This window comes from Polistes canadensis, unplaced genomic scaffold, assembly GCF_001313835.1.
Source record: "Polistes canadensis isolate GaletaPanama2010 unplaced genomic scaffold, ASM131383v1 scaffold_58, whole genome shotgun sequence".
Lineage (NCBI taxonomy): Eukaryota > Metazoa > Arthropoda > Insecta > Hymenoptera > Vespidae > Polistes > Polistes canadensis.
The window spans coordinates 729,890-757,238 of NW_014569605.1; the positions used below are offsets into that span (position 1 = coordinate 729,890).

The window sequence follows — 27,349 nt, forward strand, 5'->3', positions numbered from 1 at the left end:
AAAATACTCTAATTAATTATTATATTTCTAAAATTTTTTTTTTAGGCGTAGAAAGAAAAAAGCTATAGGTCTGATCATTGTTATCTCTTTAAAAAATTGCTATAATATCTTCGTTGGAAGAAATGAAAGAAATTTACAAAGATCGATATAATAAATCAAAGTTTTTACCGTATACACTTTATAGATGTATATATGTTTGTATGTATGTTTGTATGTATGTATGTATGTTGTATGTATGCATGTATGTATGTTTGTATGTATGTATGTATGTATATATGTATGATAACGTATACATAGTAGAGCCTAAATATAGATTGACACTGTGGCACTAATTTGTTGAATGAATCGATAAATGTGTTGGTGCTTGAGGGACTGAACGCTATTGTGGGGGAGATCTGTAGGGTACACCAGAAATCTCTGCGCTCTTCATACGTGAACTTATCCTGTGCGAAATTCAAGTAACGCGAGCTACGTGTATGTACTACGTTAAATTGTAATAACTTCTGTTATTTCAAGTTTGATCTCACGTAATTATATAGTACGTATTGTTTTATCTTTATGACAGCATGACAAAGTCAAATATAATGTATTTAGAACCAGAAAAAGTTCATTTTATTACTTGGGCATAATGATCAAAGCATTTTGGTAAGGCAGCAGCGTGTTTGTAATATTTAATCCGACGTTGGACGAATTATAGTAATATTACGATAATGAAATAAGGATAATTATATAAATTATTCGTAATTGCAATCACTTGTTAATAAAAGTTTATGCAATGTATGTATCAATAGTTTAAAGATATTGCAAGAAAAAATCTCTTAGAATTATTATTATTATTAATTATAATCATTTGCCATTAGTATAAATATAGAATAACAAGAAAATATTAATGGTTTAGTCAACTTGTAATTTTGATACTGTAGAAAAGAATTTATTGGTCTAAACATGATAGACTATCACGAGTATAAACATCCAAAATTACGATATTTTGTTAGAACAATATATTTTTCGCCAATCGTTCGCCTAAAATAGGACAAGGTTGGTCGATGGGAACAACATTGATGAAACGTTGTGATTCCCGGAAGTGGCTCGTTGTCTGTCATCCATCATCATCAAGACCCTTGTACAGATGCGTCTCACGTGATGACGATGACCGCTGAATATTTAAGACCTCGAAACGCGAGACCAAATTGTCTTTCACCGAGCAATCATTTACTATATAATAATCCCTTCAATTTTTCACTCGAGCAACAATGGGCAAAATACGACGTCGAAGGGCGACGGCGGTCCTGAATATTGGTCGTGAAACGCGCAAATTCAATCGTTATAACTATTTAAGAATCCCTTTGTTTCTCCCTCAATTCCTCATTTCTTCTCCTCTTCCACTCTCTCCCGTTTTTGCTTTTTAAGAGTTAAATTAAATTCGCAGATTCGTACGTACGTGTAAATATGATGAGGTGAATAGCGTTGTGTTTGTACACGTTTTGCTGGATATATAATAATGCCTTCCACCGGAACGGCTGGACGATCTAAGGTAGACAGGTCCACCAGTCCTCTTTCGAGAAAATTGGTAAATTCAGTGAATCAAATTAATCCAGCAAATCCAGTCCAGGAACTGAAGGCCCTTTTTTCTGAACCACCTTTGAGAGTACCATATGGTAGTAAGGAACAAGATTTCCGTTTCGAGGCTATTCAATGTCTACAATCAAGTATTGTAAAAGAAAACCAAGATTTACCGGAGCGAGGAACATGGAGCAGCAAGGTGATTTACTATAGTGTCCGCTAGACGAAATTAAATAGTTCCGTTAATACGTCATTCTTAAATTCTTATTTTCTTGTTCTCCAAGGTGGAATTTATTTTATCGGTAGTAGGTCTCGCCATCGGTTTGGGAAATTTATGGCGATTTCCTTACCTTTGTTACAAGAATGGGGGTGGTGCCTTCATGGTTCCTTATTTCATAGCTTTGGCACTTGCCGGTGTACCCATGTTCCTAATGGAACTATCCTTGGGTCAAATGATGACTATAGGTGGCCTTGGAGTCTTTCAAATTGCTCCGATTTTTAAAGGTTCGAAGAAGTCATTTATAATTGATTAATTTTGTTCTTGTGCGATAAGTAGAAAGCACAAATGGTGAAACAACGAAATACATTTTTAATATTTGACTATGTATTTGTATAATGTAATTCTATTTGCATAGATCTTATTATAATAAGGTATAAAACATAGGTATTGGATATGCAACCTGCGTGCTCTCCTGCTGGACAAATATTTATTACATTATTATACTGGCGTGGGCGCTATTCTATTTCTTAGTTTCTCTACAGTCAGGTAAATAGGTATATGATTATAAGATTGCTATCTTTTGAATGTAGTATCTTATTTAATTAGTTATTTCTCTCGTCCAAAATTATAATTCTTAATACGGAATCACAGGGAACTTAGTTAGTTTAACTTAGTTAAATTAAGTTCTACTTATTTTTATGTCCAAGTTCCCTGTGATTCCGTATTAAATAGTATCTTATATTTGTCTTATATGTGTTGATATATTTCTTGAAAGATGTGCCATGGAGAACTTGTGGCAATTCATGGAACACGAATTTCTGCATCACCCCCACAGAACGCCTTGAAGCTGTTTGCTGGCCAGACGAAGAGGACACTGTATGCGCTACTTCGATCGGTAACTTCAGTCATACATTACTCAAGGATCCAGTCCAAGAGTTTTGGGAGTAAGTTTTAACTTATATTTTGTTAGATCTTCTTAATTTTTTTTTTAAATTAATAAATAAAATAATTTTTTTTAAATTAATATTAAAAAAAAGAATTTTTTTTAATGTTACATTATAATGTTTAATATATCTTTTTCATATAAAAGGAGGCGCACACTTCAAATTTCTTCAGGTGTTGATGCCGTGGGTGAAATAAGATGGGAATTAGCAGGTACTTTGGCCGTCGTATGGATCATGTGTTATTTTTGTATTTGGAAAGGAGTTAAATGGACAGGAAAGGTAAGATAATATACAGTAAATAGTAAATCTGATTCAATATGAATTCCTCGGCATTGTTATCAATGCAAAGCGCCTTCAGACGAAGTCGAAAATTGAAAAATTCTTACAGTTTTTCCTAGTCATCGAACATAGTACTTTGATATTCTATAGAATATCAAATTACTATTAGTCCAGTGAAGGAGAGAAAAACTGAGCTAATTGTCTCCGTTTGCGGCAAAAACTTGATATAATGGTAATTCGACGAAATACATAAAAAATGTTCAGAGGTTTATCTTCGTATTTGCAAAAATAAGCGAGAAATATTGGTAAGACGTGATTGTAAGAGTAGGGGACAAGCCCCGCCTTTTCGTCGGTCTTTACACGCGAGCGAACTATTGTGCGTTATCTTGGGGTCTCTCGGTCGTGAATGCGAGTGCGAGTGAGAAAAGAAATGGATATTTCTCCCTTTCTAATTTTTCTTTCCGCAGCGAGAATTTTTCGTTTTGACGATCGAGTGTCGAGCGTTCTGTATATCTATATATATATATCGGCATATAAGCACGGCGTTTTTAAATCGAATCTTGATGCTTATAGCACGCGGTTTTGTTATTTATTGTAGGTAGTATCGTCTCTGCTTCACGCTCCGGTTATAAACGTTTGATTCTTCGTGGTGGAAATTTTTTTTTTATAAATTTTTCTATCCTTAAGTTATACAAATTCTTTTTACATTTCTTAATTTTTAATTTTATACAGGAAAAAAAAATTGTGTATTTGTATTTGTGCAAATAAAGAAAGATTTATTACTAGAATTACAGTTAAAATTTTATTTTTTACATATATAATCATTGTCAGAAAACTTACAAGAATTTAAAAATAATAAACAATTTATTGTTCCTAATTTTTTTGTAATAATTTTAATTTTAAGTAAGTAAAATTTTAACTTAAAAAATTACAAAAAATTGTGTAAAATTTTAACTATTTTTACGGAGACAATTAGCTCAGTTTTTCTCTCCTTCACTGGACTAATAGTAATTTGATATTCTATAGAATATCAAAGTACTATGTTCGATGCCTAGGTAAAACTGGAAGAATTTTTCAATTTTCGACTTCGTCTGAAGGCGCTTTGCATTGATAACAATGCCGAGGAACTACTAGCAATGACTGATTTCCGACTTCGACGGTAACATATATAAGCTTACAATTAATGAAAAATTGTAATTATTTAGAAATAACAATATATCATTTATTATTATTACATATAGGTCGTTTATTTCACTTCGTTGTTTCCATACGCATTGCTAGCAGTTTTATTAGTAAGAGGCCTAACTTTACCAGGTGCGATTGAAGGTCTGAAATATTACGCTACACCAAATCTTACGAAACTTGGTGATCCAGAGGTAAACACAAATTTTTTCGAATTTCATAATTGTATTATAGAACGTCACGATTAAAAATATCTTGTAATTTTATTTTTAAAATAAATAAAAATTGTAGGTATGGATAGATGCAGTGACGCAAATATTCTTCTCTTATGCACTGGGACTAGGTGCTCTCGTTGCGCTCGGAAGTTACAACAAATTTAATAATAATGTTTATAAGTATGTATATACAATTAAACAATATATATTTTTTTATTAAAATTACAATTAAATATATTATTTAAGTTAGATTATATTGATAATTAATGTGTTCTTTCATTGCAGAGATGCTCTTATAGTTTGTACAGTTAATTCATGTACAAGTATGCTCAGTGGTGTAGTCATATTTTCTGTGGTGGGTTTTATGGCACAAGAACAAAATAAACCAGTTGCCGACGTTGCTGCTTCCGGTAATTTTTTTTTGTACGTTTCACTCAAATAATTTCTATCACGCTTTTGATCTCATTTTAAAATTCTTTATACTAGGTCCAGGTTTAGCTTTCTTAGTTTATCCTTCGGCAGTACTTCAATTGCCCGGGGCTTCGATTTGGTCGTGTTTATTTTTCATAATGCTTTTATTGATCGGTCTGGATAGTCAGGTAAACGACAATTTGATAATTGATATTTTACAAATATTTTACAAATAAGATATTATGAAAAATGTATTATTTAACAGTTTTGTACCGTGGAAGGCTTTATAACTGCAGCTGTTGATGAATGGCCGCAACTTTTAAGAAAACGCAAGGAAATATTCATCGCTTTTGTTTGTTTTATCTCGTATCTAATTGGTCTTTTGTGCATAACTGAGGTAAGCGTTATATGTATACAAAAAATTGCAACGTAACGTTTATTTTTACTTTGAACATACATTTTATTTAACTATGTTGATATTAGGGAGGAATGTACGTGTTTCAACTTTTGGATTCCTACGCCGTAAGTGGGTTTTGTCTTCTATTTTTAATGTTTTTCGAGTGTATCGCAGTATCATGGGCATTCGGAGTTAATCGTTTTTATGATGGTATACGAGATATGATCGGTTACTATCCCTGTTGCTGGTGGAAGATATGTTGGCTATTCACTACACCAGCGGTTTGTGTGGTAAAATTATTATTGCATACAATAATTTTTTGTATATTATTTTGGTTTAAGATTTAATGATAATAATTGTTTTTCTTTATATATAGGGTGTATTTATATTTAATATAATTAAATTTAGCCCTGTTAAATACCTTTCATACGAATACCCATGGTGGAGTCATCTTTTGGGGTGGATGTGTGGTTTATCATCTATGATGTGTATTCCCATTTATATGGTTTATATTTGGTGTGTTACACCTGGAACTACCTCAGAGGTATGTTATTGGAATATGAGCAATACTTTATTAATATGTATGTGATAACATAATTTTAATTCTTTTTTTTATAGAAATTTAGAAAGCTTGTAAGAATAGAAGAAGATGTTGCAACATTACGTAGGAAATTAAATACTACAAAAACTGCTGCCATTAATTCAGACCTTGAATTATAAGTTTTTAATATTATTATTATTTTTTATATATTGTAAATAATGTGTTGTCAGTGAACTCGTTTATATTAAACATGAAAAATAATATCATATGAAATATTAATAAGAAATAAGAGAGAGAGAGAGAGAGAAAGAAAGAGATGGAGAAAAAGAGAGATATGAACAATATATGAAATAATGTAATTATTAATGATAACAATATTTTCCAGATAAAGATTAAGATTAAATATAGTTTAATACATCGCTAATTACGGACATATTCACGTAACATACATTATTCATAATAGCACATATTCAAAATGATATTTCCTTATATTTGACACAAGAAATATTGTATCTTAAAAAATAAATTTCGTAAATTCTACGATAATACAAATGTGTGATAGTGTTTTGATCTTTCGAGTATAATTTTATGCACAATATTTAAAAGATATTATTAAACTATTTAGTCTGACTTTTCTTTATTTTGCATCTCTTTTATACGATCAATTAATTGTTCTTTCCATTCTTCCTCAGAAATAGTATTTGCCCATTCTGGAATTGCAGTGGACGGTAATGTAAAACTAGCCATCATTGATTTAACTTGATTAATTTTATCTGTGTCCATGTCTATATTAGATCTATTAGATGGAGATGACCATACTTCTATTGTTTCGCTAAAACAAAGCTGAAATGTTTATAAATAAATTGATTAGATAATTAATGAAATGTAATAATTTCTAATATTTTCACCTGTTGTGAATCATTTAATGATACAGGTATCGCATGATTTATTTCTCCAGTTTGAGATATCCATTCGTCGTCCTGAAAATATTATTGTGAATATGAAAACGATAATGAAATAATTATGTATATATGCACGTATAATTAATATTTGAAAATATATTATTACAAACTTCATCGTCTTCTAATATAAGATCGCTATCAGTAGGTAGTTGAGATAATGGCATATATCCAGTCATTCCAACATCTTCATCTTCACTTTCAGAATCTGTTGTCATCCTTGTATCGACGGTTAAATTAGGTACATTTAAACTTTCTTTTATAGGTTCTTCAGTAGGTTCAGGAGACATTGTGCGTTAGGATATATTACATTAAACATATTTTTTATAATTATATATTTTTAATCTTTTCTTTTGTGTACCCTATTTAAAGTTGATAGTTGAAAAATATTTACTATTATTTTTTTATTATATACCTAACCTTTCTTTTTCCTAAAAACAAATGTTATTGTTTTTTAATATCATTAAATTATTTTACATTTATGTGACGAAACAATAAAGATTTATTAAATTTTATTAATTTATAAACAAATATATATATATATATATAATTAAATTATTTTACATTTATGTGACGAAACAATAAAGATTTATTAAATTTTATTAATTTATAAACAAATATATATATATATATATATATCGAATTAAATATATCAGAAATTAGAACATTTGTAAATACCCATAATGTTTGACACATCACAGCTGATTCTAGAAATTCGACGTCATAATATTGAATATGGTGAAAGGGCGCCATCTTCCAATAAACGCGCGAAAATATAAATTTGAAAAAAACAAGACGCAACCAATGGTGAAAAATAAATTATTTAAGGAATAAAATAAAACATATTTAATCATTGGAATACTAACACAAAACAACTATAACTATCTAATACGCTTAAAATATAATTAAAAAAATTTAAATTTCGAACAATATTATAAACAATTTGAAATTAAAAAACCTTTAACTTTAGTATTATTACTATTATTATTATTATTATTATTATTATTACTATTATTATTATTATTATTAAATAAATACAATAAAAATAAAAACAATAAAATCGCTCCTAGAAATAGCAATAAAAAAAAGCTATTATAACAGCACGAAGTCCTAATAAAAAAGAAGAAGAAATAAAAATAATAAAATAATAATTAACAAATGTTTATTAGAATTACGAAGAATACATTGATAATCGTAGAAAATTGTAGCAGGAAAGCACAGCAGAATTTATTGCGCTATATCTAACTTGGATTACATTATCAGAACGTTGATTAAACCATCTAAAATTGTGACTACTAATCGCGAATGTCATTTTGTCCTCTAACTTTATTTCGTCATTAAACTGCTCGTTCTTTCTCTCTCACGACAGAAAAAAATAAATAAGAATAAAAAGATTCATAGAAGAAACATAAATTGGAGGAAGACGTGTATAAAGTGGGAGTAATTAATCACTGAACTTGCGTTTACTTGAAATACTTCGAATGTCTGTCGTAATTAATTAAGCTAATGACTAGGGCTCCAAGTTTTATCGTACATCACAGAGAAGAAGAAATCACATAGGATGAATGGTGCCCCGCTACTAAACCGAGTGCAGTAGTAATCCAGTGCAACGTCGAGTGGTATCGCACAAGAAGACATGTCACTTGTTGAATCTTACATTCTTTTAGCAACTGCCTTCATATCGGGTAAAAAAACAAGAGTATAACACTCGACATAATTAAAATTAACATAAACACTGACACGTATCTGAGTACATAATATCAGGAATAAATATATCTATTATAATTCGTAAAAAGTTGATGATAATTAACATTTGATCATGACTTTTCAGCTTATGCGCATCCACAAAACACGCTGTTAAACGACGTAGAAACGGTCATCAAGTCGGTTTTTAAGGTACCAAGAGAACCAGCTACGTTTAATTTATATACCAGGTATGATAATATAAAATGTTATTTCTCTTATTTTCTTATGATTAACGGTAAAAAAAGTATAAAATTAGCATCGTCATTAATTTGTGCATAAATCAATACACATACGTATGAAATTTAATAATATAATAAATAAAAAAATGATGTTCGCTTTATACCTTGTACATTACTCACAATCAAATTATGATCAATATGCAAAGTCGCGAGGTCGAAGATTCGAACGTTTGCCCTTTCTTGTCGTGGATCGATCGATATGAGAAAATTTTTGCTGGTGCCGGACCCAATGTTATGCGCTGCTATAAACGAATCATTAATTTTTTAAATGATACGTGCAATCAAAGAGCGTCCGCATTCTATTCTCAGCGCTGATGCTCGACTTATTATCATTCATGCGTAAATATCGCAGACGCGCCTCCACTTCTTTTTATTCTGCTTTTTCATCTTCATCTTCTTCTTCTTCTTTCATTACGTCTTATGCCGATAGTCCCGATCAAAAAAGGAGGATAAAATGAGGCGCCACTATTAAAGATGGATGTTAAACTGGTGTCTCGATATTTTCTTGCTTAAAGAAAATAATTTAAGGGAGAATTGTGCCTTTTCATTTTTATTAATTAATTTTATTAATTCCTTTTGATATAATATCTTTTGCATTGGATAAAATGAAATAACGAAGGATGAAATTATTAACTTCTTTTTTAATTAACGTAACGATCTAAATACCGATGAATTAAATATAATTATATGATTATACAGGGAAAATCCTTTCGGTGAGGAACAATTATTCTTGAATAATACAGAAGTCCTTTATGCATCTCACTTTAACGAAAGTCGTCCAACCAAATTCATCGTTCATGGATTTAGCGATACTGGCAATGAAGTATGGATACGAGGACTGATAGACGGTGAGCGTTATTATTAAAATAGAATAAAAAATAATAAAAAATAAAACGAAAGAAAAGAAGAATTTTCTAGAATACTGAAATGTCGAAGAGAAGTTAAAGAAATTTCATGACAATCATGGTCAAATCGTTTCGGTAAACACGGAATCGACGCCGTCAGGTTCAAGGGTCAACACGATAACGCATTTAATTGATCGTTTTAAGAAACTAATGCTCCTTATCTTGTAGTCATTCCTAAGATTTTGACGTAATTTCAAGAAGAAGAAAAAAACTAATCTGATTTCTCATCGAACTTTTTTTAAGAGAATCATTGAAATGAAAGTTATAATATAAATAATGCATACAAATTCGAATAATAATAATTGAAAAGACAATATTATTTTCAGCATATTTGTTACACGAAGATGTAAATGTAATAGTTGTTGGTTGGGGTATATTAGCAACAGACGTTTATCCAATAGCTGCAAATAACACACGCAAAGTTGGAGAATTCCTTGGTGATTTTCTCGAATTTCTTAACAGAGAATCAAATCTTGAGTATAAAGATGTTCATATCATCGGTCATAGTTTGGGTTCTCACGTGGCAGGTTTTGCTGGTGCTTGTCTCGACGGTCGTATCGGTAGAATAACTGGTAAGAGCAATTTAAAGATCATTGATCATGATTTTCATAAAATATTGAATACAAAATAATCGTTTAAAGGTCTGGATCCTGCGAGTCCTTTGTTTGAAACGATTTCTGGAATCGTTGACCCAGAATTTCGATTGGATCCTACGGATGCACAATTTGTTGACGTTATTCACACAAGTGGACCAGCTTTTGGATTTTTAGCACCATTAGGTCATGCTGATTTTTATCCCAATAATGGAGAATTCCCTCAACCTGGATGTTCTTTCTTACCAACGACCAGTTAGTTTATTTTGAATAGTACAAAAATGTGTTATCGAAATTTTATAAATTATTCATATATGTTGACATTGTATTTTTTGGTTACTTTGTATTTGCAGCCTATTGTAGTCATTCTCGTGCACATCAGTTTATGACGGAGAGCATTGGCAGTACTTCGGGATTTAAAGCAAGAACTTGTGAAAGTTGGGAAAAATATAAGGAAGGTCGTTGCGATTACAATCCGATCGTCTTAATGGGAGAATACGCATCCGCACACACATCGTAAGATTTTTTAAATATTTATTAATTTTAAAAATTCTCCCAAAAATATAAATATTAACGACTACCTTTAACAACAGATTACGAGGAAAATTCTACTTGTCCACTAACAATGAACCACCGTTCGCAATAGAATGAGGAATTATTAATCGTTAATCGAACTTGAAATGGAAGACAATAACGATCGTGTATATATATGCGATTAAATAATCAGTACTAGTCATTTGTAAGTTACTTTATTTATGTAGAATTACGTGTTTGCTTACGCATTATGCACACATGCACGTGTACCTCAATTTTCATTCGGATCTCCATAAAGTTTCATTTGCGATTGTTTGATTGTATACCAAAACAAATAAATTAATTAAAAAATCTCTACATACATATGTAAGTACAAATTACGATGTTAATTAAGTTCAATAGGTTCAATGTGAAAATCTTTTATTTTCTCTCTCTGTACCTCGCACGATAAATAAATAATCGTATGGTTGGGTGTATAGTATGTAATATTTCATGTTCCTGTCACTTTTCGTTACGTTACGCGAATATAATCGATGTTCATTAAAGAATACGACTGATTAATAAATGAAGAAACAAAAGTATTGAACTCATCAATATCTTGCAAACAAGCGCAAGAATTTGTTTCTTATCATGTATCGCTTCTATCTTCAATGCTTCATGGTGTTCAATATACTTATTTACATATCCTGTATCAACGAAAATGATTTCATTCGAGATTACTTTGAACATAGAAAAATTCCTTATGTCGTGGGATTTTCTTGTTACAACGTGACGAGTAAGTGTATTAATTATTGTGTGGTAAATTGATTGTCATTTTTTTATGGTCGTTTTATCTTTTTTTGTCTTCGAAACAGATAACATCAAATTGGTGAGATCGTTCAACGATATACATACTTACGTTGCAATCTTAAAGAATGAATATTTGGCTAAATCCGATAAAATTTTACAGAGATTTTTGAACCCCAATAATCATTATTTAGGCATATTTTTAGATTTGAGATGCGAAAATCAAAACGTTAGCAGACTTATTTCGAAAGTATGGTGAAGATTATTACATCGTTTATGAGATTAAATTATCTTTGTATCTGATTTATTTATTTAATCGTTAACATTTATTTAGGCATCGAAACATTACATGTATGACGAATCACACAAATGGCTGATCATTGGTCATAATTTAAAAGAAAGTTTGAAAATCATCGACGATAGTACTTTTAATATCGCTACTGATGTAATTATTGCTGAACCATCGACTCGTGGTTACATTTTATACGATGTTTATAATTTATGCAAGGATCATGGTGGATCCTTACAAACTGTATTATTTGGTACTTGGCACAAAGAAACTGGTTTGTATGTTACATTGGTCAAACACAAATTCAGTAGAAGGGCGAATTTTCAAGGAATGAAATTCAATGTTGGTGTACTCGTGAGTATTTAATTTTCAAATATTTTTATTACACATATAAGTCATAATTAATATAAAAATATTTCTTCCTACAGCTCGATCACAAATTATCGAATATTCCAATCGAAAAATATTTATTGGATTATGACAAAAGATCGAAAGATAGTCATTCGAAATTTATGTACGCTATTTTGATTCATATTGCTGAACTCTACAATTTTACGTAAATAAATATTCAAACTCTTGCTAATTTACTGTATAAATATTTTTTATAAATTTGATTTGGTTTGATCTTATATTAGAATGAATATTACGGAAATAGATCCATGGCAAAAACGTGGTGGTAATCGTGGACCAGTATTCGCAGCATTTGAAGAAGGTATAATAGATATTTGTGTAAATCCAACCATGATTATTACTGAAAGATTAAATTATGGCGACATTATTGCTCCTGTCTGGCCTGTACGGTACATAACGCACACATACATATACTTAAATATTTAGATATAATTATAATTATATTTTTTATTTTCCTTTAAAGTAATTTTTTTTTAAACAGGACATGCTTTTTATTTCGTATGATATCATCTACTCAATTACGAGCAACGCAATTCATACGACCATTAGCTATTCGTGTATGGTACGCTATGTTAATTATAATAGCTCTCACAGCATTTATTTTACTCATTGTTTTAAGAAAAGAAGGTTTTCATGATTTCATCGAACTCTGTGGGATTTCGATACTTTCTTCTATGGGAGCTTTATCGCAACAAGGTTCGATTACCTAAATAACATAATTATCAATAAAAATATGTATATTATAATTAACATTAATAATAATAAATCATTATTTTTTACACTAGCGTCAGCTGTAATTCCTTTAGGAGTTGCGGGTCGTATTGCATTTTTACATATCATGTTCTTCAGTTTGTTAATCTTCAATTATTATTCAGCTAGTATGGTCTCGAATCGTTTAAAAAATATAGGAGATAAAATGAATGATTCATTAATTAGCTTAGCCAATAGTAATTTTAAGATTGCCATGGAACCTACTCAGTATATTAAGTCGTTATTACAGGTAAACTATAAAAACACATGTAAGTACAGAGTAAGCCTAAAAATTTCTAGCTTTATTGTTTAACAATCTAATTGTCAGAAAGAAAGTTTATTTTCTTAACAAAATATAATTGATTTTGAAACTTTTAGTTGACTCTGTGAATGTATTAAATATTTAATGTACTGTAAATACTGTATATATATTGCAGGAACCAAATTTGGAAGTAAGATATTTTTATCAAAATCGTTGGCTAAAACTTTCTGAATCAACGAGACACTTGCCAATAGAGGAAGGATTAAATCGTGTAGCTCAAGGTGGTTTTGCTTATCACACGTTAACAGAATCAGCTTATCCATATATCGAAAAAACTTTTGAAACTCGTATGATCTGCGAATTGATGGAAGTTCATCTTCTTCGAACGACTTTAGGACTATGGACCAGACAAAACAGTCCTTTTACTGAAATCCTAAGAATTGGGTATAAAAATGATTAGTATTTTTTTAACGTATTCATAAGAAAACATTTCTTCTTTAGATTTACGAAAATGAACAATGCGGGTTTACGAGATCGTGAATTGAAACGTTGGTCTGCTAGAAAACCTCGTTGTCCATCAAACATACTTATAGCTGAAGCCATATCGATTCAAGAAGCTACCCCTGTTTTGTTGTTCTTAATCGTTGGCATGGTTTTATCATTGAGTGTATGCGCCATCGAAAATATCATTTTTTGGTTTTGGTCTAAAAGGTAGAAATTAAACTATTTTTGATAATAAAAAATATCAATAAAAAATTCTTCTACGTATATTACATTTATAGATCATTGATAGATCAATAAGAAACATATGGATTGATACACAAGTAGCAGAAATGTTTCTTAATTATTACCAATTATAGATCGACGTAACTAAGAAAATATTTAGAAAGATTAGAATTATTAATAACCTTTCTATGTTAAATAGTTCTATGAATAAATAAATAAATATTTAAAAATTTATAATACTCACTATAGATCGATGTAGCTAAGGAAATATTTAAAAAGATAAGAATTATTAATAATCTTCTAGTTCTATGAATGTATGAATAAATAAATATATTTTTGAAAAATCTATAAACCGCTTATATAAAAATATATCCTTACAATATTAGAATAGAAAAAGTACTACTCATAATGACATCAGCGTTCGATCGTATAACAATTGAAGAGATAATAAAAAAAGATGAATATCAGAGTTATTATTTTATTATATATCATTCTACATACTAATGCCGAGGACAATGATTTCATTAGTGATTATTTTGCATTTAAAAATGTTAAGAATATTGTTGGATTTTCGTGCGGTGATGTTACGAGTACGTAATTATAACAAAATATCTTTAAAAACACACCAATCAACTTCTATGAAACATTGAATTTTTCACCAGGTAATTTTAATCTTTTGAGAAAGCTGAATCATTTAGGAACCTTCACGATCATAAAAGATTTCTATTCAAATCCAGACATACGTTTGATTTTAAACAGCGATCATTGGGCACTAGGTGTTTTCGTAGATCTACGTTGTCGTAATGAAAGTCTTGAATATATTTTTTCTGATGTAAGATACATACACTCTAAAAAATAATTTCAAGGTGTTCAATCTTTGGAAAGATATAAAAATAAAAAAAATTTTTTAAATCTATTTTATTGATCAGAGTTCGGAACATCGCATGTACAGCTATTTATACAGTTGGTTGATATTAGGATCAAATCTGAATCAAAGCATATCGATTTTGAACGATACAGCTTACAGCATGGCCACTGACGTAGTTGTTGCTATACCTAATCAAAATGGTTATGAAATGTATGATGTATTTAATCATTGCAAATATCGGGGTGGTTCACTAAACGTCATTAAATATGGCACCTGGAATCCTCATGGAAATTTGAATATTTATTTAAAGGAACCAAAATTGATCAGAAGAGGAAATTTGAATGGTTTAAGATTAAAAATAGCTGGTGTAGTAAGTATTTCATCCTTTTTTTTAATTTTACTTTTAACGATTTTCAATGATTAGTATCTACATATTTTTTGTAGATTCAATACAGGCCTAAAAATATGCGATTGGTTGATTACATGAAAGATATCAATACTAGATCCTTAGAAAGTATGCACAAATTTGTATACGCTATGATATCACACACTGGTGATCTTTTTAATTTTACGTAATTATGATTTTTTTTTTATATATATAAACTTAATTATTATGAAATGATTTACTCACACACATACGTATTTATACAACAGATAATTTTTTTTATATAGCATACATGCAGGAGAAATATATTATTGGGATAGAAATAGTATACACGGACGAATGTTTGAACTTCTAAAAGACAATTATATCGATATTGCCAGCAATCCGAGAGTTATGGTGTCCGAAAGATTAGAATTTGCTAGTCTGATCGGCGCAGCTTGGCCAGTTCGGTTAGAAAAATAAATTTCTTTTTTATTTAAAATACACTTGTCGCATGTAATTATATTTTTACAGACCCTGCTTTATGTTACTCTCAACTCCAACGAAAAAAATTAAATTGGATTTGTTCCTAAAACCTTTTACAACAGGTATTTGGGATGCTTATGCACTTTTCATGATCATTTCTATGATCATCGTCGGATTAATATTGAAACGTGAAAATGTGAAAAGCGAAAAAGGTTTTGGAGCTGTAGTGCTAACTATTGGTATCATGGGTCAACAAGGTACACTTTAATTTCTCTCTCTTTCATTTTTATATATATAAGAGAAAAATAAATAGAAATTTATAATAAATTTAAATATTTTATCTTAGGAGCATATTTATTTCCAAGAAGTTTGGTCGGTCGTATGGCCGTGGTACAAATACTCCTTTTCAGCTGGATGATGTACAATTATTATTCCTGTAGTATTGTTTCGGCTCGTTTGAGTGAACCGTTTGATAAAATAGAAGATTCTGTTGCTGTACTTGCCGATACGCATATGCGTATTGCTGCTGAAGCTGTACCATATTTGAATTATCTATTAAAAGTATAATACTGTTAAATCATTATTATACAGGGTGTCCCAAAAGTCATTTTTCCGAATAGAAAAACATTTATTATCTATTTAAATGTTGTGTACAATGTTTTCATATTATAGGTCTGCGTAAAGATTGTTTTTGGTAAAGCAACTCTTGGGACACTCTGTATTTTATGTCGAACGATATAAAATGTTCATTAATATTTATTCTATTTTTAGAAATGGAATTGGGAATCAGATTATTTCAGGAAAAAACGTTGGGATCCTTTGCCACAATCAAAAAGATATTTGCCTATAGAAGAAGGTATCAGACAAGTTGGGCAAGGTATTCTTGCTTATCACACAGATCCCAACACTGCTTATCCCTACATCGAAAAGATGTTTGATTCCAGTCAGATATGTCAACTTACGGAAATTCATCTCTTCAAGGAATCAGTCATGGGAATGTATTCTAGTCACAATGCTCAATTTTTGGAAATAGCGAGAGTAGGGTAAAGTATCTTAATAATTTTATTATTCCCTTTTACAATAGAATTCATGTACGATTATATAATTTTATTTAAGTCTAATCAAAATGCAAAGCAGTGGTTTAAGAAGTCGGCAAATTAAGTATTGGTCCTCAAAAAAGCCTCAGTGTCAACAAGATGCTTTGTCTACGCGAAGTATTACTATTTACGAAACAGCACCAGCCTTTATTTTACTGTCATTAGGTGTTTTAATTTCAAGTGGTATTTGCTTGATAGAAAATATTTATTTTTATCGATTCATACAGTAAGTTGTTCTACATTGTTGTTCTTATGTTATCCATACATTCGAGATATATTTGGAAATTTTTATGATTTTCTTTTTTCAAAATTGCAGAAAATTTACATCGGAAAGAGACAATTCTAGCTTATCGAAGCAAAGTAGTAATAAAACAGATAGCAATAATGGACTTCAATTACTGAGTATTTGATTTACTAAAATATTATATTTTACTATAACTTAAAACTATAACTTTGTATATTAATATTGTTTCGATGTAATCCAAATGATTAATCCAAGTAGAAATAGAGGGTAATAGAAATAAAGAGAAATCGATATTGTAATGCTAACTGTAATTTTTTAATCTACAGTGAATTCCATTAGTCTGTAGTACTTTAAATAATAAGTTATTTTTCCTGTGTTCGATTGCAGTCGTGTACGAAACTGACAGAACGTCACATGAAAAATAGAAAACTAACTATAGACTTCTATCTTGAAGAAGAACAAATACGGAAAGTCTAGTTTGTCGTTCAAATCCTGTTTTCGTGTACATGTATTTTAAGAAAAAGTTATAATAATGTATATTAAAAATATACTTATTATTCTATTTTTTCATCTTGCTTTTGCGCAAAATAACGAAATCATTCGAGATTATTTTATTTACAAAAGAGTATCTATTGTCGTTGGATTTTCCTGTGGGAATATTACTAGTGAGTAGAAACTTACTTTGCATAGTCAGATTGTTTTTCCTTTTTGTTTGTTGTAATTTTCTTTAAAAAATTCTTTAATAATTATGATTATAATTAATCAGTCGATCGATCTGTATAGATGATTTTCAGATAATCAAGATGTTAAACAAAGTAGGAATTTCGGCATCTATAAAAGGACCATCTGTAGAATACAATTTTTACAAATTCTTAAACGTTAGTTATTGGAGATTAGGTGTTTTCGTAGATTTACGATGTCAAGATCAAAATGCAAGAGCGATTTTTAATCAAGTATGACTGTTATCGTTACTTTCGATTTTTAGAGTAAAGTTTCCAAAAAAATGATCTATTTAATTTTTAATTATATGAATTATAATTTTAATTTAAAAAACGCGATGTTTACTCTGAGATCTGATAAAAAGTTGATTAAAAAAATGTCAAGAATTGAGAAAATTATATAATAATATATAATAATTTTATTATATTTATATATATATATATATAATTTTGTAATAATATGCAATTCAATTTAGAGTACTAGTTATCGTATGTACGATTATGCATATAATTGGTTGGTATTGGCAAAAAATATGAGTTACTGTTTGCATAAATTAAATGATACTGCCTTCAGTATTATCACGGACTTTGTCGTTTCCATTCCAAATTATGATTATTACGAATTATACGATATTTACAATCCTAATAAAGAACGAGGTGGTATACTCAACATAACCAGATACGCAACATGGAATAAAGATACTGGATTGAAGATATTTTTATCAAAAGCAAAAATTTTAAGAAGATGGAACTTTCACAAATTGAAGGTCATTGTATCTAGTGCTGTGAGTGAATATAAAATAATTTTTTTGATCTGATAATCTATCAACTAACAAAAAAAATTATATTTTAGTTAGAAAGAAAACCCGAAAATATTCCTTTACTAGATTATTTAGAAGACCACGATAATATTAATTTGGAAGATTGGCCTAAATTTGGTTTTACTTTGGTAGGACTTTTTGCCGACATTTTTAATCTTAGGTAAAACATTTTTTTTATATATTAAGCTATAAATTATTTTCTAGCATTGAATATTTTAATTCTTAATGAAAAATGATTATGTTTCTAATAGCATGCATGTTAAAGCATTCACTAAATGGTCGAACTATACTAACGGACCTATGATGGATTCTTTGATTGAAGGAACTGTTGATATAGGATATCAACCCTCTCTTATTGTTCCTAAAAGACTTGATGTTGCTAAAGTGCTTATGGAAATTATGCCTGCACGGTAATAAATTTTATTATAAAAATTGATTACTTTTATTTTTACTTTTTGATTAATCTATAAGTATTTATTTCGTAGTACGTGCTTTATGTTTTTAACTCTACCGTCGACAACGATACAAATAAGTAGCATTTTTCGGCCATTAGCTTGGAACTCCTGGTACATGATTTTCACTTGTTTTATTATTTCTTTTTTGATTTTTTCATTTGTCATTAAATCAGAGCATATTAAAACTCAGGATTATGGAAGTTCATTGTTAACAACTTTGGGTGCCATATGTCAACAAGGTACGAAATATTAAACATGTAAATTTGTTCAATATACATTTTCTAATCTAATGAATTTAATTAGGTGCACAAAACATGCCTTTTAAATTTGCCAGTCGTATTGCTCTTTTCCAAATAGGAGTTTATGGCTTATTAATATACAATTATTATTCAGCAGCAATAGTATCGGCACGTTTAAACATACCACTTAATAAATTAAATGATTCTTTGTATATATTAGTAGCTAGCAAAATGAAACTATCATCAGAAAATACTGTTGTTATGAATATTTTATTACAGGTAATCTTAAGTCTTTTAAATCGTATATATCAAATGAATTACGTTAATGTAGCAGCACTATTCTTAATAAAAATTGATCAATTATCTAACGATTATAAATAATATTTCTTAGGATACTAATCCAGAGATGATATATTTTAAAAATTATTGGTCGCAAATACCACAACAACAAAAAATAATGGAAGTAGAGGAAGGGGTAAGACAAATAATGGATGGCGGTTTTGCTTATCATAGCATTCCTGAACATGCATATTATTACATGAATAATTATTTCGATCAAAAAATGATATGCCAATTAACAGAAATTCATTGGCTTAGACCAACAAGAGTAGCTCTTTATACAAATAAAAAAGGACATTATCACGAAGTTGGAAAGATAGGGTATGATTAAATCTTATAAATTTATTTTTTACTATAATTATATATAATTATAAGATTTTTTGTGAGGGATAATTGTTTTAAATTTAGGCTCATGAAAATTTTTGCCACGGGTCTTCTCGAACGAGAATTAAAAAGAACCTTCGTTCGGAAACCCTATTGTAAACATGATGCAAGTTCCATAGAAAGTGTAACTATATATGAAGCAGCTCCAATCATATTACTTTTAATAAGTGGTATGATATTATCTATTATTATTTGTTTAATAGAAAATATTATATTCTTAATAACGAAACCTAAACAATAGTATAATATTAAGTTAAAATAAAATATCAATGTAATATAGTGTTTTTTTAAAAACAAAATTATTTCAATATATCTCTTTGTAAACAAAATACGATATTAGAAAAAAACAGAGATATTCTAATAGATATAATTATAAAAAATTTAATAGCAATCGCGTGTTGAAATAAAAGTCTCCGTCTTTTTACAAATATTATAACAATTATTTATATCCAAAATTAAAACTTGTACATTGTGATACAATTTGATTTTTGAATAAATCTTTAAAAAATGTGTGAAAATTATCATTTATGTAACTTACAAGGGCTACACCAAAGGAATTTAACTCTGATATTTTTTAAACTTTTCATAGTTTTAGGGGTCCATTAAGACTATACCTTTGACTCTAAGAGTAAAAGCATACACCCAACCATTTTCGAGAAAACGAGGGAAGAAACTTCGCGAACGTATTTACAATATTTCCTTTTGTTTTAGAATTTAATGTGCGCTATTGGTAACGGATTAGCTTAACGCTTCGATTGTATAGTATCTTTCAAAACATGTTGATACATGTAATGAAACTTTGCATCTTTTGCATCCCTACGTCGGTTCAATACGTTTTTCTCTTTGAACACATTGTGAAAAGTACTTTTCTAATTTTTCTCAGAAAGTATGTCTACAAATGCGGTGAAGGAAATTTAGTGTACTATGTCACGTTTAACTCGATCAGCCGTAAAACGTCTTTGAGACGTTTTGTTTAGATTTGGCCAGGTCAAATACGTATTATGGAATTAAATTCCTTCCTTTTATTTCTTTTCCTTTTTAATAATGTCGATACAATATGTGACATTAAAAAATACTTATCGGCTGATCACTTGTTTGAACTTCCTCGAAATGAGCAAACGGCTATGAATTGATAAAAGCATTTTTATCAATCATCATTTCTCTCAATTTAATATGTTATTTCTACTTCTTCAAGTGTGATGTTCGCGAGAAAGTGTTACTGTTTTAATTTTCGAAAAATGGAGAATGTAAGCGCAAGCTCCCTTTTTCGCTTATAATTTTTGTCCTCGTAACTATTACCTTCGACTTCGTGGAACGCATTTTCGTCGATATGCATAAGCTCTTCATTAATCATTATTTTTTCTCCAATGTTCAGTAAACAATTAATTTAAGAATCTCTTTTCCATAACACAATTATGCTTGCCGCAATCGTTTCTAGTGGCTCTGAGTCAAAGTATCAGTAAATGTATGTGAGTTAGAGAACTTCTGTTTTATGTTGTTAAGTATAGACAGTCTTTTTCTTTTTATACCTTTAATCGTGTTTAATTTAGATTCTGTATTATTTATAGCGCACTCATCGATTGGATTAATTAAAGCTTCTGTAGTAGGTGCGGTTTATTCTCTAAAGTGACGTTTCGATTCTTTTGTTTGAACTGTAGTCAAGGAATATATTTCTTTAGTTCTTCGTCTAGAGCTTGTACTTTAGCTTATTCTTCTAGTAACGTTGATCTCTGTTTAAAACGCACAAATTATATATAGAGTTAGTATATATTTAACGATAAGATTTTATTTTATTCTTTTTAACTTACTTGTAATTTTGTTTTCTTTTTTTCTACAATTTTTTCTAATTGGCTTTCTATGCTTTTTAGATAATATATGCGTTACTGATATCTTCTTTTCTTTCTTTTTGGTATTCCTTTTTTGGTTTGGTAATATCAGAGCATTAAAGTTATCATAATTATCTTATTTATTTTGTATATCTAAAGGTATCTGTGAACAAAATTAAAAATATTTGCAATATTATTACCAAAGAAAAAAGTGATGGAGAATATTGTTTTTTTTTATTGTAAATAAAAATATCTTTTTGGTTTCAATATTATCTATCTCAATTTCAGAGATATTTTGTGCTTTCTAATTGTATCTTCTCTTTCCTATTTTTTAAAATTCAACTCTACTTTTAACCACTTTGAATAATTATTAGAAAAATGACCGAACAAATAATTATTTCACATAAATAACAGTATAAAATTAATTTAAAAATTGAATGTTTCATTATCCATACATAATGGTATTGTGCGCTGCGTTATACCATATTTACAATATTGTTCTACCTTTGTTTACAATATGAAAAATTATAGGTTATATTCTTATCTGTTAATGCTTGAAAGCCATATTTCTTATTCCCACTATTTCTGCTTATTATTTTAAATTAATTAAATAATGATTTAATGATTAATAATCAATGATAAATAATCAAAACAATTCATTAGTAAATCAGATGGATATAAAAATACAAAAACATTAATAAAGCTTATTGTGTATTGAAAAATAAAAATTCATTCGTATTAAACTATAATTAGATAATATATATTTTTATTACCCTTAATAAACAAGGAAAAAAATTAGTTTTTATATCAAAATCTCTAAAAAATTATCTTGATTAAAAAAAAAAAGAGAAGAATAATATAAATATAATTATAAAAAAGAGAAAATCAAAGGAATACATAAAAAAATGAATAAGGGGTATACGCTTAAGAAACTTAATCTACCATTAAATCATTATTTATTTAGTTGCTTTATTGTTATATGTCATATAATAGTTTTGTATCATATATCGCAATTATCATAAATCAAATTTGAAAATAGGCTTTAAATTATAACAATATATCTTAGAGAATAATTGAAGCGCTCCCTGGAATATAGGTCAAAGCCCTCGTATGGTTTTTCATGAGCTTAATTGAAACTTATACGGGGACCGTTTCAATTATAATGTAGTATCGTCGTTATGTATTGAACACTTGCCGAAATCCCCGTCAAGATTTTCAAATGTTCAATTAAAATGAACATTTCATATATCGAGTGTATCTATATTACTTAGTATATCCTACTAGTCCAGCCGAGACAGCAGGTGACACATTCCTATGCACCCTCTTTTCCTCTAGTTGTTTTTTTTTTCTTTTTTTTAATAATAATCATAATATAATAATAAACATTACCACCACAGCAATAATAGTATTACAATAGCACTGTCGCTAAGACACGCTCAGTTATATTACGTGTTGGCGGTCCGCTACCACTTTAATGATGAACAGTATTCATTGATCTGAATAGGAATTCAGTATACGTAATATAATGTATTATTAATACAATCTTATATGTTGGTTCATACCAACATCATTGCTTACATAGATTGGGTTTTAAGAGCCTGGTCATTTCCTTGCGTTGTGCTCAAGTATAAATTTCTCTTTGCTAACAGTCATACGATAATCTGTGCACGTAATAAACTGTCACATGGTGGTGATTATTATCTTGTTAATAAGGACAATCTGAAAATAATATATCCGTATATGCTTGTGTCAGAGAATGGTGAACTAAAGCTCCGAACTAGCATAGTTATCGAATAATGCCAATGCAACACCAAACGTGCGCGTTCGTTGCAATCTATACAATCAGTTCGCTATAGGTTTTTCATTATCATCGCTGCTAACAATGATATTAAACATGAGTTTTATAGAGTGCAGTGGAATTATAGTACTAACAGCATCAATTAAATGATTATGAGCGAGTATAGAGGATATAACAGGAAGAACGAATATATCGATTATACGAAATTACATAGGATTCTGAACTTCCACTTATTTTTATCAATATCTTCCAGCATATGGTTGTATTCAAATTTGAACGCAAAGCCATGGAATATACACGACTTTCGTGAAATTCGCGAAAATATTTAATGATTATATCGCGTCTTCTATATATTAAAGAATTATCATTAACAGCATACTTATATTCAATGAAACTAAAACATATAAGAGTACAGAATATAGAATACAGAAGCTTCAAAGAGACTGCTGATAATGATGAAATAATTGATCATTGGCAAAAGTTTTCCGCATTACGTAGAATTTACTACCGTCCAAATCAAAACTAAACATTTGTCTCTGGTGCATATGTATTACAAGTGTGCATTTTTGCATTATAATATATGCGCACACATTGCATCGAATGGTAAAGAATATTGTATTCGTATTTTGCAAATTGGCAGAGTATTCCAATGATAGAGTGATAGAGTAACAGAGTCACCATCATCAACATCGTTTCAATTCTTGTTGGTTAGTTCTAGAGCGTGCTACTACCGGCGTTAAGGATCGACTTACAAACGAACGAAGTAACTTAATTGTTACATTACTTTCTCTTTTGTCGGTCCTTCGCCGTCATTGATCTGTTCATGCCGTATTCAATATTTATCGGATAATTACTCTAGATAATAGCAATAAGCTGTAGTAAGGATTTGCTATCTTATCTTCTACCATGACAAGTAATATTGAATCTGTAGTTTAATGAATATAATAGGTAGTAATGTAGTTGATGAGCCTAGAAACAACGCTTCGTAATGTCAGTTCCATCTACCGCTACTTTGAATTGTGAATCTATTTCTCTTCATCCAGATCAGACCAAAGCAATATTATCTTCAGATGAGAGATCTGTGTTTAATGAGTCCATTTATTCCACCCCTAAAAAGAGATTAAAATTATATATGTTATCACAGATATTATTATTAATTACAATTATAATATATTACGATAATGAGAGAATGTGCCAGAATATACGATTTAAATATTTGAAGTTATTTCTACAGCGTATGTACCTGAACGAAGTACGCCATTCTATATATTACGAGGAAATTATTATTTATCTTACAAAATTTATGAATTTTCATTATCAAATATAAATAAAAAATATATAAAAATACCGGATGTTGTTGTTTGTCTTGAACAGCATCAGGAATTCCCCAAGAAGGGGCATCTAATTTCGTTGGTTCAGTAGGAGGCATTTCTGCTAGTCCAGGTGCCCCAAATTGTCCAGGCAATAAAGTTAAACCTGGCATTAAAGATAAAGTGGCAGCACTTCCATTAGGAAAAGGTTGCTGAGCGTCCACGTGACCCTATATACAGATATGTAATAATTAACATACAATCATTGGTAAATGTAATAATACCTTTTCTAAAGGTATCAAACTGATATTGAACCGTGGGCCAAATATTCAGTACTTTGTGCGTAGTTAATTTTAACACTATAACGTCCGCATGTTTACTTGGGATTCTTTTGGTTAGCGCCAATAGGATTGACTTAAATCATTTCGCTTGTCGTCGGTGGTTTTTGAAATTAAATTTTTTTTTAAATGTTTCCATGTGTAATTTAATTATTTATTTTGTTTGGAAATTACTTTCTCGCTACTTCGTACATCTTGGATATATTCTCTAAGTGCCTTTTTTTATGCGGTCCCTCACAACACTACAGTGATGTCACCTCACCAGCGCTTGCCCAATTGTTTCGCGTATGACACCAACGTGGTGCCACCAGCATTTGCCTAATAGTTTTGAGCACGTCATCAACGTAGTGTCACCGACATTTGCCCGATAATTTTCGCATGACAGCCCAATGTGGTACCACCGGACGACATAGTGTTAAAAATAGAAGATTTCGTTTGTCAAATCCAACAGAAATTAGATGATATATATACCTGGAAGGAAGATTCTATTATTTGATGAAGTTCGGCATCAACATTAGACATACGGTTGTAGGTAGCATTTGAGCGAAACACTTGATGCCTATCGATGCCAGGAGCTAAATTCGTCCAAGATCCCACTAATTTCTCATTATTAAGCATCCAATTGAGGGATTCGGCATCACCACCAGGTCCCATTCCTGCAGTTGTATAATTCTTCCATGCTCTTTCAGTACCAATCGGCCGTGGAACTTTTCTATCTTCTATTTTTAATTGATTCATTTCTTGTGCCACCTGTGCCGGTGACGATGGTGATATTGTTGGTGAGCCTCCGTTTTCCAGACTTGTAATTAAGTCTATATTACCAGGTTGCGCGGTCATATTCGCCATATGATTCGAAAAACTAATTTGTCCCATCATGGGATCTTGATGCGGAGGATAATTAGTATGAGGAGGTACAAATGGCCAACGAGTTTGAGCATTTGCCGAGATACCAGTAGTAGGTGTTCCACGAGATGGAGCTTGATATTTTCCTAAAGGGAAATTACCCAGCATGGCTAAATTATTGGTTTGCATCGCGGATGGAGGAGGTGCTGGCACGGTAGCAAACATATTAGGGTGAATTCCTGATCCTGTGTTAAACATAGTCACTTGTGGTTTGCTACTCAAGTGCAATGAACTAGAGAAGTCGGGCGCTCTGGGATTCAACCTGGACATACTAACGGTAGTATTTACAGAAGCAGACTGTGGTATAGTCTGCGTATAATTTTGCATATGAGGATGGAAAGGTAATAAAGGATGTGCTGCTTGCCCTTCGTTTGGTACCATTTTAAGCAAACTCGAATTTACGCTTGGATGTTCGTAACTGCCGCTATTAGTTTTAAATAGACCAACATCCAGCGCTGGCTGAGATGTAGAGGGCATAACATGTGGTTGATGTGTTGTCTGATTTCGGGTTGTAAGATCACCTTGAAAGACTGGTCGAGTAAATTGCGTCATTGTTGAACCCATTTCTATAGTTTGCTGAGGAATCACTGGTCGAGCTACAGCTAAACTACCAGGTGGTGGCTTATTCGGAAGAGGATGCTCGCTATAGTTCGCAGAGGATTGGAATTGGGAAGGTTGTATTGGATTATGTACGGAGGATGAAATACCACTACCCATGGCATTTCCAGAAGTATTTGTTACACCACTAGGTTTACTTGAAACAGGAGAACACATAGCTGTTCCTCTGTAACCTGGTGCCTTAGATGCATCCACCTAAACGACCAAATGAATGAGGTTTCACCAACTAGATTATATCATTACCCCAAATTTAGCAATAAATTATTTGCGAATTACTAATGATAAAAACATTTAGAGTAAACTCTACTACAGAAATATTCAATAAGATAATATACTAACCTGAGGTGGAACGCTATCAATGAATTTGGATGTTGATGAACCAGATGTATTTACTGATACTCCACCTCCTGCAACCGTGGCAAAGTTCATGCTTTTTGGAGATTCATTTTCTCTGCCACCCCACATAGATTGCTGTGTCACTTTTGTGAAACTATCGTTAAATAGAGAATATTCGAGTGGTGCATTGTTTGGTTGTTGCTGCTGCTGCAGCTGTTGTTGTTGTTGCTGCTGCTGTTGTTGTTGTTGTTG

At 30.3% G+C, this 27,349-nt stretch overlaps 7 protein-coding genes and 1 long non-coding RNA gene across 10 annotated transcripts in view; 5 read left to right on the forward strand and 3 right to left on the reverse strand.

Moving 5' to 3' along the window:
* The first annotated feature begins 386 nt into the window (after window positions 1–386).
* Window positions 387–6,120, forward strand: LOC106785894 (sodium- and chloride-dependent GABA transporter 1-like). Of its 3 annotated transcripts, none has more exons than XM_014746716.1 (14): window positions 387–538; window positions 1,430–1,762; window positions 1,848–2,067; window positions 2,228–2,329; window positions 2,559–2,727; window positions 2,874–3,006; window positions 4,248–4,382; window positions 4,480–4,583; window positions 4,689–4,813; window positions 4,890–5,002; window positions 5,080–5,211; window positions 5,298–5,501; window positions 5,588–5,755; window positions 5,830–6,120. In XM_014746716.1, exons 2-14 carry the CDS (start codon window positions 1,502–1,504, stop codon window positions 5,929–5,931), a joined length of 1,968 nt encoding a protein of 655 aa, XP_014602202.1. In that variant the 5' UTR covers window positions 387–538; window positions 1,430–1,501; the 3' UTR covers window positions 5,932–6,120. The 3 variants fall into 3 exon arrangements, with proteins under 3 accessions (XP_014602202.1, XP_014602204.1, XP_014602203.1); XM_014746717.1 differs by lacking the exon at window positions 387–538 and adding an exon at window positions 563–645; XM_014746718.1 differs by lacking the exon at window positions 5,830–6,120 and having other exon boundaries at window positions 388–538; window positions 5,620–5,709.
* LOC106785895 (male-enhanced antigen 1) lies at window positions 6,090–7,436 on the reverse strand. The gene is made up of 4 exons (XM_014746719.1): window positions 7,390–7,436; window positions 6,825–7,142; window positions 6,661–6,732; window positions 6,090–6,595 (listed from the first exon to the last, which is right to left on the reverse strand). Exons 2-4 carry the CDS (start codon window positions 6,999–7,001, stop codon window positions 6,374–6,376), a joined length of 471 nt encoding a protein of 156 aa, XP_014602205.1. The 5' UTR covers window positions 7,002–7,142; window positions 7,390–7,436; the 3' UTR covers window positions 6,090–6,373.
* A 579-nt stretch (window positions 7,437–8,015) lies between these two features.
* On the forward strand, window positions 8,016–11,201 carry LOC106785903 (pancreatic triacylglycerol lipase-like). The gene is made up of 7 exons (XM_014746729.1): window positions 8,016–8,396; window positions 8,543–8,645; window positions 9,396–9,544; window positions 9,928–10,173; window positions 10,243–10,449; window positions 10,548–10,710; window positions 10,788–11,201. The coding sequence occupies exons 1-7, from the start codon at window positions 8,348–8,350 to the stop codon at window positions 10,843–10,845; spliced, it is 975 nt and encodes a 324-aa protein (XP_014602215.1). The 5' UTR covers window positions 8,016–8,347; the 3' UTR covers window positions 10,846–11,201.
* Window positions 11,202–11,863: 662 nt separating this feature from the next.
* On the forward strand, window positions 11,864–14,095 carry LOC106785866 (glutamate receptor 1-like). Its single transcript, XM_014746665.1, has 8 exons — window positions 11,864–12,157; window positions 12,232–12,359; window positions 12,439–12,603; window positions 12,696–12,910; window positions 13,000–13,214; window positions 13,402–13,670; window positions 13,728–13,937; window positions 14,009–14,095. Exons 1-8 carry the CDS (start codon window positions 11,864–11,866, stop codon window positions 14,025–14,027), a joined length of 1,515 nt encoding a protein of 504 aa, XP_014602151.1. The 3' UTR covers window positions 14,028–14,095.
* A 356-nt stretch (window positions 14,096–14,451) lies between these two features.
* LOC106785857 lies at window positions 14,452–17,177 on the forward strand (the record flags this gene model as incomplete). The annotated part of the gene is made up of 10 exons (XM_014746643.1): window positions 14,452–14,542; window positions 14,615–14,784; window positions 14,882–15,190; window positions 15,265–15,392; window positions 15,493–15,654; window positions 15,719–15,927; window positions 16,017–16,231; window positions 16,442–16,713; window positions 16,787–16,993; window positions 17,084–17,177. Coding segments are annotated over 10 exons (1,857 nt in total), but the record flags the coding sequence as incomplete, so codon positions are not given.
* Window positions 17,178–17,814: 637 nt separating this feature from the next.
* Window positions 17,815–20,214, forward strand: LOC106785858. The gene is made up of 9 exons (XM_014746644.1): window positions 17,815–17,964; window positions 18,207–18,515; window positions 18,584–18,711; window positions 18,803–18,961; window positions 19,037–19,245; window positions 19,310–19,524; window positions 19,637–19,905; window positions 19,993–20,138; window positions 20,210–20,214. The coding sequence occupies exons 1-9, from the start codon at window positions 17,815–17,817 to the stop codon at window positions 20,212–20,214; spliced, it is 1,590 nt and encodes a 529-aa protein (XP_014602130.1).
* Window positions 20,215–20,393: 179 nt separating this feature from the next.
* LOC106785864 lies at window positions 20,394–22,534 on the reverse strand. The gene is made up of 3 exons (XR_001381570.1): window positions 22,250–22,534; window positions 21,777–21,957; window positions 20,394–21,698 (listed from the first exon to the last, which is right to left on the reverse strand). It is a non-coding gene; the product is annotated as an uncharacterized LOC106785864 (long non-coding RNA).
* Window positions 22,535–22,737: 203 nt separating this feature from the next.
* The window catches only part of LOC106785871 (ankyrin repeat domain-containing protein 17), a 20,634-nt gene continuing 16,022 nt past the window's right edge, over window positions 22,738–27,349 (reverse strand). Inside the window, exons 27-30 of the mRNA XM_014746672.1 lie at window positions 27,101–27,308; window positions 25,712–26,956; window positions 24,941–25,132; window positions 22,738–24,701 (exon numbers count right to left, since the gene is read on the reverse strand). Of these exons, the coding sequence (XP_014602158.1) occupies window positions 24,678–24,701; window positions 24,941–25,132; window positions 25,712–26,956; window positions 27,101–27,308 (1,669 nt within the window). The 3' untranslated portion in view covers window positions 22,738–24,677. The remainder of the gene's footprint in view (window positions 24,702–24,940; window positions 25,133–25,711; window positions 26,957–27,100; window positions 27,309–27,349) is intronic.

What these genes read in the sequence shown, in the direction of transcription:
- LOC106785894 (XM_014746716.1), top strand. Translation starts at nt 1,502, where the DNA reads ATGCCTTCCACCGGAACGGCTGGACGATCTAAGGTAGACAGGTCCACC. An exon ending in AATTGCTCCGATTTTTAAAG is followed by an intron (nt 2,068 to 2,227) that starts GTTCGAAGAAGT and finishes TATAAAACATAG; the next exon opens with GTATTGGATATGCAACCTGC. An exon ending in TGCCGACGTTGCTGCTTCCG is followed by an intron (nt 4,814 to 4,889) that starts GTAATTTTTTTT and finishes TCTTTATACTAG; the next exon opens with GTCCAGGTTTAGCTTTCTTA.
- LOC106785866 (XM_014746665.1), top strand. Translation starts at nt 11,864, where the DNA reads ATGTATGACGAATCACACAAATGGCTGATCATTGGTCATAATTTAAAA. An exon ending in GCTGAACTCTACAATTTTAC is followed by an intron (nt 12,360 to 12,438) that starts GTAAATAAATAT and finishes ATCTTATATTAG; the next exon opens with AATGAATATTACGGAAATAG. An exon ending in GGGAGCTTTATCGCAACAAG is followed by an intron (nt 12,911 to 12,999) that starts GTTCGATTACCT and finishes TTTTTACACTAG; the next exon opens with CGTCAGCTGTAATTCCTTTA.
- LOC106785858 (XM_014746644.1), top strand. Translation starts at nt 17,815, where the DNA reads ATGTTAAACAAAGTAGGAATTTCGGCATCTATAAAAGGACCATCTGTA. An exon ending in ATGGAAATTATGCCTGCACG is followed by an intron (nt 18,962 to 19,036) that starts GTAATAAATTTT and finishes TTTATTTCGTAG; the next exon opens with TACGTGCTTTATGTTTTTAA. An exon ending in GGGTGCCATATGTCAACAAG is followed by an intron (nt 19,246 to 19,309) that starts GTACGAAATATT and finishes GAATTTAATTAG; the next exon opens with GTGCACAAAACATGCCTTTT.
- LOC106785903 (XM_014746729.1), top strand. Translation starts at nt 8,348, where the DNA reads ATGTCACTTGTTGAATCTTACATTCTTTTAGCAACTGCCTTCATATCG. An exon ending in GATACGAGGACTGATAGACG is followed by an intron (nt 9,545 to 9,927) that starts GTGAGCGTTATT and finishes TATTATTTTCAG; the next exon opens with CATATTTGTTACACGAAGAT. An exon ending in TCGTATCGGTAGAATAACTG is followed by an intron (nt 10,174 to 10,242) that starts GTAAGAGCAATT and finishes AATCGTTTAAAG; the next exon opens with GTCTGGATCCTGCGAGTCCT.
- LOC106785895 (XM_014746719.1), bottom strand. Translation starts at nt 7,001, where the DNA reads ATGTCTCCTGAACCTACTGAAGAACCTATAAAAGAAAGTTTAAATGTA. An exon ending in TTATATTAGAAGACGATGAA is followed by an intron (nt 6,733 to 6,824) that starts GTTTGTAATAAT and finishes TAATATTTTCAG; the next exon opens with GACGACGAATGGATATCTCA. An exon ending in CATTAAATGATTCACAACAG is followed by an intron (nt 6,596 to 6,660) that starts GTGAAAATATTA and finishes TAAACATTTCAG; the next exon opens with CTTTGTTTTAGCGAAACAAT.